General features: G+C 41.1%; 1 protein-coding gene across 2 annotated transcripts in view; it reads left to right on the top strand.

Annotated features, from left to right (window-relative positions):
• The first annotated feature begins 446 nt into the window (after positions 1-446).
• Positions 447-14,716, top strand: part of LOC120501497 (ectonucleotide pyrophosphatase/phosphodiesterase family member 1-like) — a 52,451-nt gene continuing 38,181 nt past the window's right edge. For both annotated transcript variants that reach the window (XM_039707836.1, XM_039707835.1), the window contains exon 1: positions 447-787. In XM_039707836.1, coding sequence (XP_039563770.1) covers positions 602-787 — 186 coding nt within the window. In that variant the 5' untranslated portion in view covers positions 447-601. The remainder of the gene's footprint in view (positions 788-14,716) is intronic.

The following is a 14,716-nucleotide window of genomic DNA, read 5'->3' as shown; positions in this document are numbered from 1 at the left end:
TCCGAGGGCATCCCGCAGGCACGTAGGGACGGGAGGGAAACCTCCTCGGGAAGGGGCGAAGAACTGCAGGCAGGGACGGAGGGAAGCACCTCGCGGAGGCGACCAGCAGCCGGCGGCGCTGCGGCTGCAAACGCGCTCCGGGCGCTGGCTGCCTGCCTGTGGCAGCACCGGGAGCGGGACCGGGAGCGGGACCCCGCGCACACCTGTGCCACCGCCGCCGGGCGGCTTCGGGGACAGCCGCGCCACCGCCCCCGCCCTGGGACCGGGCAGCGGAAACTTTCTCCGCGCTCCCTCGTAAGCACGGCCCGGCGCCCTCCCCCGGACGCTATTTCGGAGCAGCGCCGTGTCCTCCGGCCCCGCACCGCCTCCCGGCCCGGCCCGCCCTCACCTGCAGGGAGGGGTCGGAAAGCGGGGGGCGGCCGAGCCGGGGTGCCCGAGCGAGGCGGGCCGGGAAGGACGGGAACATCCCGCTCCCTCCTGCGCGCCGCTGCCGGCGGGGGAGCGGGGGCCGCCGGTGCCCGCGTTCCGGGCGGGGCGGGACCGCGCTGCCCGGCTATTAATAGCCGTGTCCGGGCGGGCGGAGGGCAGAGCCGCGGGGACCATGCAGGGGAACGGGCAGCAAGCGGGGAAGGGCCACGAGGAGCACCTGGATGGGGTAGGGGCGGCTGATGGCGGGCTGCAGACCGCGGCTGTGCCCATGCTGCCGGCCATGGAGGTGGCCGAGGAGCCGGAGAAGCCTGCGGGCGGCAGGAGCAAGGATCCCAACACCTACAAAGTGCTGTCCCTGGTAAGGGCCGGGGCGCCGCGGGGCCGGGCGGGCGCAGCCGGGTCTCAGCCCGCCGGAGGGAGCGAGGGCATTGCCGCGGCTGGCGCAGGTGTTTGGCCCGTCTCCAAGCCTCGGGAGACGGGAGACGACCCCCTGGCGGGACCTTAGAAGCCTCTGGGCGGTGTTGGAAGAAGGTGACCGCCTTGGCAGCACGGGCTCCTCGGGATGCCCGCGGCAGCGGTGCTGCGGGACGGCTCCGCTTCGGGAGTCAGCCTCGGGCAGGAGCGTGGCATTGCGTACAGACAGCGACCTGCCTCAGAGAGGGATTCCAAACTCTTGGTTTATTTTACTCTTCTGGCGGTCCTCAGCGATGAATCTTTCAAAATTTTTTTGTGGTGTCAGTGGTTGTCTCGTCTTCCATCATCTGGTTTTAGCTGTTTGCTGTAGGGGGGACACCAGGGAAGACAAAATCTGGTTAAAATAGGAAAATATAGCTGGAGAAGCTAAAAAGAGTTCAAGAACCAAAAGGACAGACGAAGTGTAAAAACTTGCTTTTCTCTGAATTCGAGCTGCCGTGGGTTGAAAGTTTGTCTCCAAGTGCTGCTGGGAGGCATTTTTGGCCCTTGTTCGGAAGCCCCAGCAGCCAAAGCCATTGTTAGCAGGTAGGTCACTTTCTAGTTTTAGCCACGCTGCTGTATTATAATTATCCTCCCCGTAGAGATGTGAAAATAAGACCTTCCAAACTGCCTGGAGTAATCATTATGAGGCTAAAATCATTATCAAGGTGAAGGAATTGTGGTGTTCTTGGAAGGAAGCTTTAGTGGAACTACAGCAGACGCCACTACACATAAGTAGTCCTCTTTCAATACACTGAAGCATAAATGTCAAGGTGCCTATCCAAATTTACCGATATCTTTGTGATCTGAATACCTTTTCAAATGATTCATCTATCCATATCATTGTGCCTACAGGTTGGTCATACTTTCTAATATAGCAGGAGGTGAATTATGTTTCTAAGTTTGTCAGAATGTTATAAGAAAAAAAATCATGCAAAGGTCTATGGTAGTTTCCATGCAGAAGCGTTTTTGGCAACTTTTCTGATGAAATGTCCCTGGAAATAAAGGTTGTGGTCAGTAGCTCATTTCATTACTTCATTGTCTTCTGGGGAGGTTAAGGTTGTAAAAAGCCACTGCAGTTGGATGGTGAAGCCAGCTCAGCTCTTTTCAGGCTTAGAAATTAGATACTAGTAGTGAGAAACAGTGCTATCCTATTCAAACCTAGTATTGTTGCCCTGAGCTTTCTAGGTTCTAATGCAACAAAATTGTTAGAGATGTGCAGCCACTTAGATACCAGAGTTGAGCACAACTTAGTGTTTGCAGTTACTTATTCTTCTGAATTAAGTTCTTATTTTACAGATGCCATTCATTGAGAACTGACAAGAATTTCCTCCTGTGCTCATCAAAATGTCATCTATACAAAAACAATTTAAAAATTCTAAATATTTATGGTGATACACTATTTTTTGGGGGTGACTGCAAACACAGAGATAATGTAAGATATTGAGTGAGAACTTGGGAAACTTTCTAAATACTGCGGGTGATACTGGACTGAGTAAAACAAGAATGTATTTAACCTAAACATGTCAGAAAGGGGCAAACTGGAGTTGGAAATGCTAGTTTTTTCTTTGTCAGACACTGATGTATTTATAAAGCATTGATGATATCCAAATGTACTAACAAAGTGAGTAGACTTACCTGCTTGGTGTTTGTAGTCTTATAGTAATGAGAAACTATTAAAGTGTCCAGATGTAGGTAAATCTCATTTGCTTACATTTTTCCTAGCTGTATGTGCTATTGCTTCCTTTATTTATGTAGATAAAAATATCCCACAAACAACTGCTTTTAAGTGAGCTTATGTTGAAATTTTCTAAAATCTCGTTAATGCATTTCTGCTGATTAAGGAATACTTGAATCACTCTTCTTATTTTTCTGGAAAGCTCAGACTGGACTGCATTCTCTTCTTCCTTCACAAGTGCCTGCCAGCTGCAGATGTCTGTGCAGTTTGTGAACACAGCCTCAACGTCCCCAGCTCTTGTCCACGAGCCAACCTCACCCTGTCACAGAGCAGCTGTTGCTGCTGCAGAGGGGATTCCACAAGTGGTGGACTTTACTAACCCATAGTGCTTCCCTAAGTACCTAAAGCACACCTTTTTTTATTTGCTGTCTTGCCAGTTTTCTGAGCTCAAACTTCTGTGCCTCAAAGCCCAGTGAATTGTCTGTCTGTAGTGTCTCCAGGCTGTCGTGTGAGTAAGCAGTATGCTGCTGCCCAAGAGCAGCATAACCTTTGCTTGTGTTTGAGGTTTTCCCACTTGCCAGGAACTCGGGCATTGCATTTTGGTCTGATTCATTCATTCCATTAAAATAAATTTTTCCATGCCAGTCTAACAGCTCAAATATTGAGAGAAATAAAAGTAATAATGTAAGAGAATGTTTTTTTTCAACAGCTTCAGACTTTTTGTCAGAAGTGGAAAACTCATTTAAACTGACACTTTTGTTAGAAAAATTCTTAAGGAGTTTTGCAGCTTGAGAATTCCTAAGTAGAAAAAAATTCCAGGTAAGGTCCAGACAGAGACATTGAAAGTGTGTTAGTCTCATCTAAAGAGAAACTCAAGCATTTCAGAGTGCATAAAGATAATAAATTGTGAAGTTTAAAAAGAATGCTGTGGAATGCACTTAATATTTTTATAGTCTGTAAGTTTTTTTCCCCTTTTCTCATTAAGGCTGTCCATTTTTTATGGTGTTTTTGGTTGGGTGTTTTTTTTTTTTTTTTTTTTTTTTTTTTTGTTTTTTTAAGGCACACCCCAAAAACTAGCCAACTTCCAAGTTTGGGCAAGAGATTAAACTGAAAACCTCTTCAGGTCTCTTCTAGCCTTATCATACCATAGAGTGGTTTGGGTCTGAAGAGATCCTTAACAATCAGCCAGTTTCAACCCCTCTGTTATGGGCAGGGACACCTACGCTAGACCAGGTTGCTCAAAGCCAATTTAACAAGTGTCGCCTTGGACACTTGCAGGGATGGGGTATCCACATATTCTCTGGGCAATCTTTTTAAGTGTCTTCCTGCCCTTAAAATATATAATTTTTTGTTGATGTCTAATATAAACAGACCTTCTTTCAGTTTAAGGCCATTTTCCCTTGTGTGATTACTATGCTCTGTAACAAGTCTCTCTCCAGCTTTTTCATTGGCCCCTTCAGGTACTGGAAGGTGCTGTAAGGTCTTCTCAGAGCTTTCTCTTCTTCAGGTTGAATAGCCCTACTCTCTCCACCTATCTTCACTGAAGAGGTGGTCTACCTCTCTTTGTATCTTTGTGGCCCTCCTTTGGACTTGCTTCGAGAAGTCTTAAGAATTCCATTTATGCTGAGGGCCCCAGAGCTGCACTCCAGGTGGGGTCTCACAAAGGCAGAGTAGAGGGGCAGAATCCCCTCCCTTGACCTGCTGCTCACACTTCTGTGGATACAGCCTGGGATGCAGTTGGCCTTCTCAATGCTGTGAGTGCACATTGACAGCCTGTGCCCAGCTTTTCATCTACCAGCACCCCCAAGTCTTCTCTGTAGGGCTGTTCTTAGTGAGTCCTTCTCCCAGTCTGTACTCACCTCAGGGATTGCCCTTACCCAGGTGTAGCACCTTGCACTTGTTGAACTTCATTTGTTTCTTGTGGTCCCACTTCTCAAGCTTGTCCAGGTCCCTCTGGGTGTCATCCCATTCTTCTGTTATGTCAACTGCACTGCTCGGTTTTGTGCCATCTGCCGACCAGCTGGGGATGCTGGGTCACACTGAGCTTCTCATCCACTAACAGCCCCAAGTCTTTCTCCTCAGGGCTGCTTTCAAACCATTCTGTGCCCTGCCTATGCTGGTACTGGGATTGTCATGCGGGGGCACACACTTGGCCTTTGCACAGTCCCACCTCTCAAGCTTGCCCAGGCCCCTCTGGATGGCCATCCCTTCCCTCCAGCCTGTTGATGGCACCACACAGCTCGGTGTCATTGGCAGACTTGCTGAGGGTGCCTTGATCCTGCTGCCCATGTCACTGACAAAATGTCAAACAGTGCTGGTCCCTTTGCTGACCCCAAGGAAGGCACTCCTCACTGGTTTCCACTGGCACATCAAGCCCTAAGCATAGTTCATGAGTGTGACCATCCAGCCGATTCCATGTCCCTCTGTCAAATCCGCGTCTCTCCAGTGTAGAGACCTGTGGATAGATAGAAGGTAGGAGAATAGAGATAGTGGTGAAGGTAATCTGACCCCTAAGGAGTTACAGCTGTGCTAATTACCAAGCATTAAGAACAAGCCTGCCCTTAATAGGCCACAGCTGGATCCAATTAAGAGGGGTATTATAAAAGAGCAGGTTGGCTGGTGGAGATGTGAGATGGAGTTTGTTGGCTGTGCAGAGAAGAAGGAGGAATCAGTGCTGTAAGGAGTTGCCTGTGAGAAACTATCAAGAAGGTATGAAACCTTTGTAACAAGATGGCAACAGACACCAGGATATCACGCAGAGCATGCCAAATGCTTTGCACGAGTCCAGGTGGATGATTTTGGTTTCTATTCCCTTCTCCACCACTGCTGTAATCCCATTTTAGAAGGCCACCAAATTTGTCAGATACAATTGGGCCTTAGTGAAGGCACAATAGCTATCACCTTCTTATTTTCCCATGTGCCATAGTGTAGTTTTCAGGAACATCTGCTCTATGATTCTATAAATCAGATTTCAGTCATCCATTGGTTGCTATGTTAAGCTTTTATGAATCATAAACCCCCATTTATCATAAATAAATGAGATAATCTCTGCCCAAGGGAGAGTTTCTGTTGCCAGTTTATATTTGCCATTGCTGCTGTCAGCAGAGAGTGCATATCTATATTCTTTTTTTCCATAAAGAAAAGGCAGGATATGTATTTAATTATCCTAACCTTGTGATTTGGACCATGGTTATTGACTTCAGTTGACTTCAGTGTGGGTATTTTTATGGCTATCAGTCAGTTCTCAAGCACTGGATTAGAGGATGCTGTTGTGTAAATTGGAGAGGCCTGGGTGCCATGTTCAGTCTTTAATCTAGTTTTGGCCCTCAGCAAGCCATTCCATTTCAGCCTTTTTTTTTTGGTATTATTTTGCTTTATGCGGCTTGCAATTTTTTCTTTATTTTTCAGTAGGGGAAAGTGGTCCTTGCTGAAGTTACTTGCTTCCATGACAGTGCTGGACTGAGCTTAGATAGGACTTCTGAGATCTAGGAAACACCACACAGCTCAACAGTAATATTAGAGTGACTATTGGGTGATTTAAATTTTTTTGTCGTTAAGCATCCCTTGGTGAAATATGAAGTAAAGAATGATGGTGACAAGATTGTCATACTTTTAATAGACTTTGAAGCACTTTCAGTTTAGAAACATTAAAAAGAGTTCTTGGCTGATCTCCAATATCTTAATAATTTGTAGGAAAATCTCTTCCAATGTTGGGAAACAAGGATGCTTTACAGCTGTGTTCTGCCAATGTTACAGCTCTCCAGCTTCCATGGTGACTTGGTTTTAAATCTGAACACATGGTGTTTGACAAAACATTTTTTTTTAATTGAGCTTGCTGTTGGCATTGCTTAAATGCATTAATTAAAATAAAATTTTAACTATATGTAAAATAAAGATGTTATCCAATTTAAGCAATCAAAAGAAAATTTAGGGTTTCAATTTAAAAATCATTATAGCTAAATATTCTTTTCTGTCTACTCATTTTTTGGGAAAGACTTTGCAAATAATTCTCATTATATGCAGGAAAATGTAAACCCAAAATTTCTTTATTGCCTTTCAAGTGAGGATTTTCATGCTGGGTATTGAAGACAAAAATCTTAATCTTGCTTTTGTACAATAAAAAAAATTAGGTATTTTAGCTCTGAAGGGTTTCCAGGGTTAATTTGTATTCTTGCTTTATTTGCACTTCATAAAGCTAGTTGGCATAACCTAGCCTAAAAGGCAGAAGCTGATATGAATTAAAGAGTATTGTCCAACAACACACTTGCAGGAATTGAGTCTTTCTATTTGGTTGAGGATTTTTAAGTATAGGTGTCCAGTCATGGCAACAAGGCAGTGCCTTTATTGGACAGGGACAGCCTCAGTAAGTGTGAGCAAAGTGAGCACAGTGGATTTGGGGACACCAACCAGGTTCAGCCAACAGTCTAAATTTCCAGGTGAGTATATAATGGTAAGAAAGGCCCAAGGTAAGGGAAGGCAGGCCTGTGAGCTTGGGTCAATAGAATAAATGGCCAGGATGGACTTGACTGTAGTGTGGCTGTACCACATTCCAGACAGGGCACAGAGGCAAGACTGGCTAAAACAAGGGCAGCGGGACTCTTCTGAGGCTTTCCCTAGCTTTTTATTGTAGAGCTATCTTCAAGACAGGTCCAGATCTCCCAATTAGTCCTATCAATAACTGAACCAATACTGGACAACTGGCCCCAAGCACAGGCAGCCAAACTTCTGGGAGGAGAGGGGCACCTTGTGTTCCAAGCACCTTCATATAGTTCTGCAAAACTCTTGGATACTAAAATAATGAAAAACACATTAACAGTTTAAGCGGATAGACTTTCTGTAGTAATAATTTTATCTTGAATTCAGAACAACTTGGTTACACTGTGCTAAAACTTGGATTTCAGGCAAGGCCAAAGATACAAAAACTATGCAAGGCTTCCTTCCAGCTCCTGCTCTTCAAAAATTTTCTTTTGTATTTTTTTGTTGGTATTACTGGAATTACACGGAATGAATTGTTCTGATTTGACTTGCAGTGGAAGCTACATTATTGTTGCTTCTGGCTGAAAGGAGGAGCAGAGTAAATAAAGGCTTTGAAAACATGAAAGGTATGAAGAGTTTCTCGCCTTGGAGCTGATAATAGAAATGAATATGTTGGCAATTATCACCGTGACCCTATGCTATGAAAGAATTTGTCAACATACTGCATCATGACAGTGTGTCATTTGAATGAAACAGTAGTGGATGCGATTTTAAGAGAAGCTACTTTATAATGTTCAATATTGGAATGATATTTTTAAATATCAAAATACTGTTTTGATATATTTCCTGACCTATTTTCAAAAAAACCACTTAACTGCACTGAAAAGCAAGAAGTACTGTTCTGCATAGATGTTGCACAAGTCACTTGTATGAAAAGTTTCCTGTGTGTTTATAAGGCAGCAGTGGCTTTTGTGGTAAATGGGGTGTGGTGGAGGACAAAGAAAAGTAGTATAAGTAAGGACTTCTTGCAAATGAAATAAAGTGTAATTGTTTAACGCAATAAGTTAGCCAAGGAAAAAAAGGAAGTAATAAGAAAAAATGTAGTATTTGCATTTCTGAAGAAACTCAGTAAGCACAGCCTTGTCCCAGTTCTGCTGTGTAATGGCATATATAGGTAAATCAACCTATATAAATGCTTTCTGGTGTGGTAGTATGTGGATACAAGTTTGTGTTAAGCACTGGTTGCTTTTGTTCCTAGAATAACAAAAAGTGTAGTGTTGTTATAGCTACTTCAAGAAAATCAATAATCCAACCTGGCATGTATGTTTCATGTCACTGTTTAATGCTAGCAAAAGGGCCAGTTCTAGAACTTCCTTGTAGCTCAAATATGTTTGTGTGGGAGGTATCAAAATTTGATAGTCTGCTTTTTGTTTTTTGACGGGCTATATTCAAAAGGTGCTGAGATAAATAATGGCCTCTTTATCATACCTTGTCTTTGTTTTGGAAAAATGGCCGAAGGATTCAGGGCTGAAGATGAGTCTGTGATCGATATCAGTGTACTTAGTAAAGACTTATTATGAATAACTGAAAATGTTTGACTTGATCTTAAAGGTCTTTTCCAGCCTAAATGATTGTATGAAACCTGATTTGTCCTACATTCTTCTCATACTGCTTGTGGTTCTGCAATTATTTGACTCTCCTAATAATTCTGGTGTCTTTTAGGATTTCTTCATTTATTCTTTAAGGTCATTTTGTCTTCCTGTGGAAGTTAATATTGCTGTCATTGTGGCAGTTGTAACAGTATTTGCCAAAGGAAAGTGGATGTGAATATAGGTTTACTTGGTATATTTTGTGGTATAAGCAGTACCCTGTAGAAGCCACTCACTCTGTACTCTGTTCTTGTCACAACTCTCATGACTGTAATCTAAACTGGAACAGCTTTGGCTTTATTCTTGAAAAGGGACTTCTGGAATAGGAAGGGCATGAAGATGGCTTAAGGCCATGTTTTCAGATTCAATTTTGTTTTTATTTATGAGTCAGTGCAACTTGTTTGGAAAACAAATTTTAATTGGCGTAATTACTGACAGTTTCTTTCCTTTCTATGCAGTCATGCATTCATATGTGGTTGCCACTAAAGTGGATGATGTGCAGTGGGCTTTGTTCTGTGTTCTTAGTCTGCTGTGTTGAATAAAAGAATTGTGCTTGAAAGTACAACGTTTACTTTTTTCTCATAACATGAGTTTTCAGTCCTATTTTCCTTAGGTTTCTACAAAAATCTACTTGCTGATTAAATAGCAGAGTCAGCTGCTATCTGCTTTTACTGAATTACACTAGAGGTTTTATTTCCCCTCCTTCTTGGCTAGCATATTGTTGCACTTTAATTTTTCTCTAAATTCTCTCATGATCTTAAGTGCAGTGAAAAAGGTAACAGCTGGGGTAAAGCTTTGATAACAACAACTCAAGTGCTAATGACTTCCAGGAGAGTATGTACCTACACAGTTGGGCAAGCAACAAATGAGAAAAAATATTTTCGATTCCAGCTGACTAGCTGACAGATGCTAACTCTTCTGTCTTTTGGTACCTTTTTGTTAAAAACATGCTTGAATAAAAAGATGCTTGGATAGTTTTGGAAGGTATTTAGAGAGCTATAGTATGATGATGTCGTTGCTGATAATTCTCTACTGAGTGAAGTGTTATCACTCTTTGGTGAGCTCTGTGAAGGCTTTTGTAATACCTTGCAGTGGCTCAATCTACCTTTAAAACACTCTTGTCCTTTGAATAGCCTTTGGTTGCAATAGAACTTAATAACAGTCCTGAGAACATTTAATAGAAAGAATGAGAGTAGACCTCCTGTGTGTCTGTTTGAGGAAGAAAAACAACAATGCCTCTGCATTTTCATAGTAAATCGTTTTGGCTCTCAAAAAGTTTGGGTGTTATCTCCAGCATTTTCATCCACTGACTTCAGAATTATTTAGTCACCTCCAGTGTTTTACAACAGCCAGGACCTGAAAGCCTCAGCGATTCTCCTCCTGCTGGCCTCTACAAGTGGAATGTAGATCAACAGAAGCAAGTCTTTGTAGACCATAAAAATATTTACAAATGTGGAAAGAAGAGATGACTGGTGCAAGAAGGAGGTGGTGCACTTGGTTCAGTGCTGATTTACTTTTTTTTTAGGTGATTTACTAAAGTGTTACTTAAGTAGCTGAACTGGTGTGAGTGAAGTATCTACCTCCTTTCAGTTTATTAAACTTTATTAAGTAACCCCTGCTTTTGAATAAAACTGAGCTGTTGCCAAGGGGATTATGCTGGTTTAAAAATAATTTTTGCAAGCATGAGTAAGTGTTCCACTGCCCCTGGCAAGTGTAGATAAGTGTAGGTTTTTTTTTCTTTATACAGTATGCTGCCTGCATTTTTAACAGTCAGAAGGTGACACTGTTCTTGCTTGAAGTTCATTATTTATTATTGTGTTCTTTACATTTTTGCAGGTGAAATTCTTTCTCAAAGATATTTTAGTGTTAAGGTTCAGGTCAGTAATCATCTATTCTAAGTGCACAAAACAGTGAAAACACAGCATGACTTTTGCAGATCCCAGTGGTTTTGGAAAATTCCATGGGTTTTCTTAATACTGACATTACAGACCCTGTCTAGACATCCTCTCTTCATGGATACGTATGACACAACTGTGAGAACCAATCGTGGAGATTAGGATGGAAAAACATTATTTTGCATGGTTTCCTTGATAATTGCGTAGTTGTTAATGGATGTGTCTTAAACCTTGGAGTGACAAGTTTTGTTTGCCATGGAATACCAGGGAAGGGAGATGGAAAGCAACTGGGTGCATGGCAGGCAAAGATTGAGGAAGATCAACACAGAAATAAATGTAATTCAGAATGATAATTCCTTAAAAGAAGTATCAGTGTATTCTTTGCCAAAGAAAATGCAGAATAGAGGAGGGGAGTGGGAGAGGTGACAAAGCTAGAGAAGAAGGAAGAGAAAGGGACAGGAGTATTAACTGTGCAAAGGAGGATTAAAATGTGGTAGGAAATGTGGCAGTAGCTAAGGCCAGTGAAAGATTTCTTTGTGTGTCAGTAAGACCTGTACAGCTGAGGAGTCTCTTTGAGATCAGGTGTGTACAGCCTGCAGGCTTTGCCGACTCCAGCCCTTCCAGCAGCTCCCCAAATTTACTGCTGAAAAATCCTCTTTGACTGCAGCTCTAGAGATGAGTGATGATTCTCTTCTCTAACCATGCTATCATATTTCAATTTACCCAGTTTAAAATGAAAGGCTTTTGAAATAAAAGGCTTTTGAAATGTTCTCAGGATTGCAGTTTTCCAGACTTTCAACCACCTATTCACAACCATTATAATTGTTTACAAAGCAAAGCTTTTATTGCTTCCTCCCACGTAAAGGAAGCAGTGATGGGACAGAGATTCATCCCTAGATGACAATGTTTTTGTGATTCCAAAACAAACTTTCTAAAAATGATTTTTAAACCAAAAAAGGACACTTTCTTCTCTGCAGTTGTTACTGTGTTGTTTTAAAAACCTTTTCTCAAATGCTGTATTGGAACTGAATCTGACAGTTTGTACTAGTAGCCTCATAAGATACAGATCTTACAATGTTAATATTCTACTTTTTTGTATTACAAGGCTTTCTAATTCACAAGGCTGTGTATTATGGGTTCTTTAATTTTACTTGTCTTCTTATTAAATGTTGTATTTCCAAGTATTCTTTCTTAATGGCACCTTGTTCTCAATTCTTGCTTTCTCTTTTGAGTGAAAGAATACTGGTGAGAGAGAGCAGGTAAGATTTCTTCCTGTGGTTTAAAAAGCCAGATTAAACCTTCAAGGCAGGTGTTATGTTGACAGTGTGGTAGTAGCTAGAGATTTGATTTTGGTGCTTGCTGCAGGATGCTAAACAAGGTCCTTGTTAGTAAACAAGCATGCATGCAGCTACTTGTCTTCATATGGATTAAAAAAATATATAATCTTTATGTAGCAGGCTGCAGCATCTCCAACCTGACCTACCTGTATGTAAAGCAGGTCAGGTAAAATTAGTAACCTACTTGATGTGGTGAGATTTTCTTATGGAATTGCAGAATGGTTTGGGTTGGAAGGGACCTTAAACATCATCTAGTTCCAACACCCCTGTCATAGACAGGGACACCTACTAGGTTGCTCAAAGCCCTGTCCAACTTGGACTGGAACACTTCCAAAGGAGTCCACAACTTCTCTGGACAGCAGATACATTGCAATAAGAAAGAAGCAAAGTAAACTTGTTCATCTTTAGGGTGCAGCAGTGAGATGCAGTGAGTGTCTGGATCTTTAAAAAATAGTCTGAATATTCTTCTTCATCTATAGAGTTGATAATCTTAGGGCCTTTCCACTGACAATAGGTCAACTACTGGTGTAACACCTCTTGCTGTGCCTCGTCAGGACTGCTGCTGCTGGCCAGCATTAGCGGCTCCTTATTGTTCCAGCAGAACATTTTGCCATTTGTGTGGATAATATCCATGTGACTGACGTCATTCAGGCTCAAGATAAAGCTTCAATTCAAAGCCTTAAACACTAAGCTGCAATTGCATGAGGTTCTACTGGGTTAGATTTGACTGTCAAATGTTTAATGTGTAAACTTACTGTTGTTGTAAAAATTCTTTATTAAGTGTTAAAGAAGGAAGGAAAGAGGAAAAGAAAAAGGTGGGGGAAGCTTTAGTGTTTTGCAGTAAAATATTTTTAAGACAAAAGTTTAAGCTAGTGGGACTAAGGATAAGAAGACAAAGGATTTAATGTAGCGAGTCAAGAGTTTCTAGATCTTAATATATATTTGCACTTAGTATTGCATTTTGTAGTATTTTGTACCCAAAAGAGTACTCGTGTGCCTCAGTGAACATAATCCTTTTGTTTTTGTTTCTTGGAATTATGTTAATAGAAGCGTAAAACTGACAACCTGGAATATAAGACAAAACTGTGATTTTATTACATTTGGTGCCAAAGTCACAGAAATGATTTGTGAGAATTTCAGCAAAATTTTACCAGTTTTATGTTGAGAAGTATTATAATGCTGTTGTTTTTGAGTGGGTTTTATGTAGATTTTATTTTTGCATTAATGATTAAATTCCTGCATTAATGATTACATTCCTGCATTACCTACACTGAAGCTCCATAAGGGAATATTAATAGTCTATTTAGTGGCACTGCAATGTGTTTTCTGTACAGGGATGCCTTGGGTGGCCAAAGGCCCATAGGTCATAGGTCTAGGTAGCTATTTGAAGATATGGGAATAAAGCTGTTACAAATAGAGTAGCTGTGGGTTTAGCTTGTTTTAAAGCATGTTTGTGTTCACATCGCAGAGGGCATTCCGCTCGTTGATCTTAGTAGCAGGGCCTGGTGGGAGCAGAGAAACAATAAATCTTCACCCTGAAATAAGATGTTCTTAACCTTGCTTTCAAAAGAAATGAATCCATTTGTAATTTAATGATATTAATAACAATAACACTAATGATAATGTTAAAAAGACAATAACAGATCTTGTCCTCTCCACTGATTTTGCTGGGCTTTGACATCTTGCATTTGAATTGTCACCTATCTCCCTGTGCACCTGCTCTTATCTAGATAATATGTTATATGAGGGATTTCAAAGGTCCAGAACAATTTATATTGAAGATAACATTGTTGATACTGATGTAACAGAAAGTGTTGATGCTGCGTGTGTTAATATTCTGATTTAAAAGCAAAACAAAAAAAAAAATCCCGAAACAAAAAACACCGCAAAACCAAAACCAAAAAAGTACAAAGCACTGTACTTGGTTCATTTTTGATAGCTGGATGTAATGGATACTTGCGTCTTTCTGTAAGTTTTTTCATATCCAGGTGAATGATGATGCTAGATTTTTTCCCCCTTCAGTCTTTTAATATTTTCTTTCTTTCCCTGTCAATTCAAAGGCTCTAATTGAACTGAAAAAATGCTTATTGCTTTGCTACATGTGATGTTGAATAAGATTCCAGTAACTTGCCTGGTTCAGAATTCTAAGCCACAGCTTCATCTATTTATACAGTCTATTGTTCAATTTTTAAATAAATGGTATACATTAAATATTTTTTCATATTGATTGATTTGCTTTTTGTTAATTTTTAGTTCAAAATTCAGAGTAATATATGAATTCCAATACTACACATTGCAGAAATTGCTTTCTTACTGTCTTTATTAACTGCTTAGTGAACAAAATTGGAAAGTAAACTGTAGAGTTCTTAAAAACAACACAAATAGTTATTAGTTACTGAAGTGCTCATAGTATTTAAGAAGAATAAACTTGAGAAATAATCAGGTGCATTTTAAAATGGAAGGAATTTTTGCCACATCACAATATGATTCAGGCATCCTACTCAAGGCTGACTCAACAGATTTTGTTGATGGGAAAGGAGAAAAAAATGGACAGAATTGTGTAGCCATGTATGTGAAGTTTTTGAAGTAATGCTTCAATGTGATTTTTCCGAAATCACATTGAAGTGAATGCAAAAGAAGAAAACGGTGACTGGAAAGGTGGTATGTACACATTTTCCCTACCCAGAGCTCCCCAAACTCTTTTGTATAAGAAAGCCTGCATTATTGCAGTGTCTTCTGTTTGAAGACTTCTGGCAAAGTACTTTATTGAATTCTACACCTAAATAGAATAGCTGTTGT

This window comes from Passer montanus, unplaced genomic scaffold (genome assembly GCF_014805655.1).
Source record: "Passer montanus isolate IOZ18808 unplaced genomic scaffold, ASM1480565v1 scaffold2, whole genome shotgun sequence".
Lineage (NCBI taxonomy): Eukaryota > Metazoa > Chordata > Aves > Passeriformes > Passeridae > Passer > Passer montanus.
This window is presented reverse-complemented; position numbering and strand designations above follow the sequence as displayed.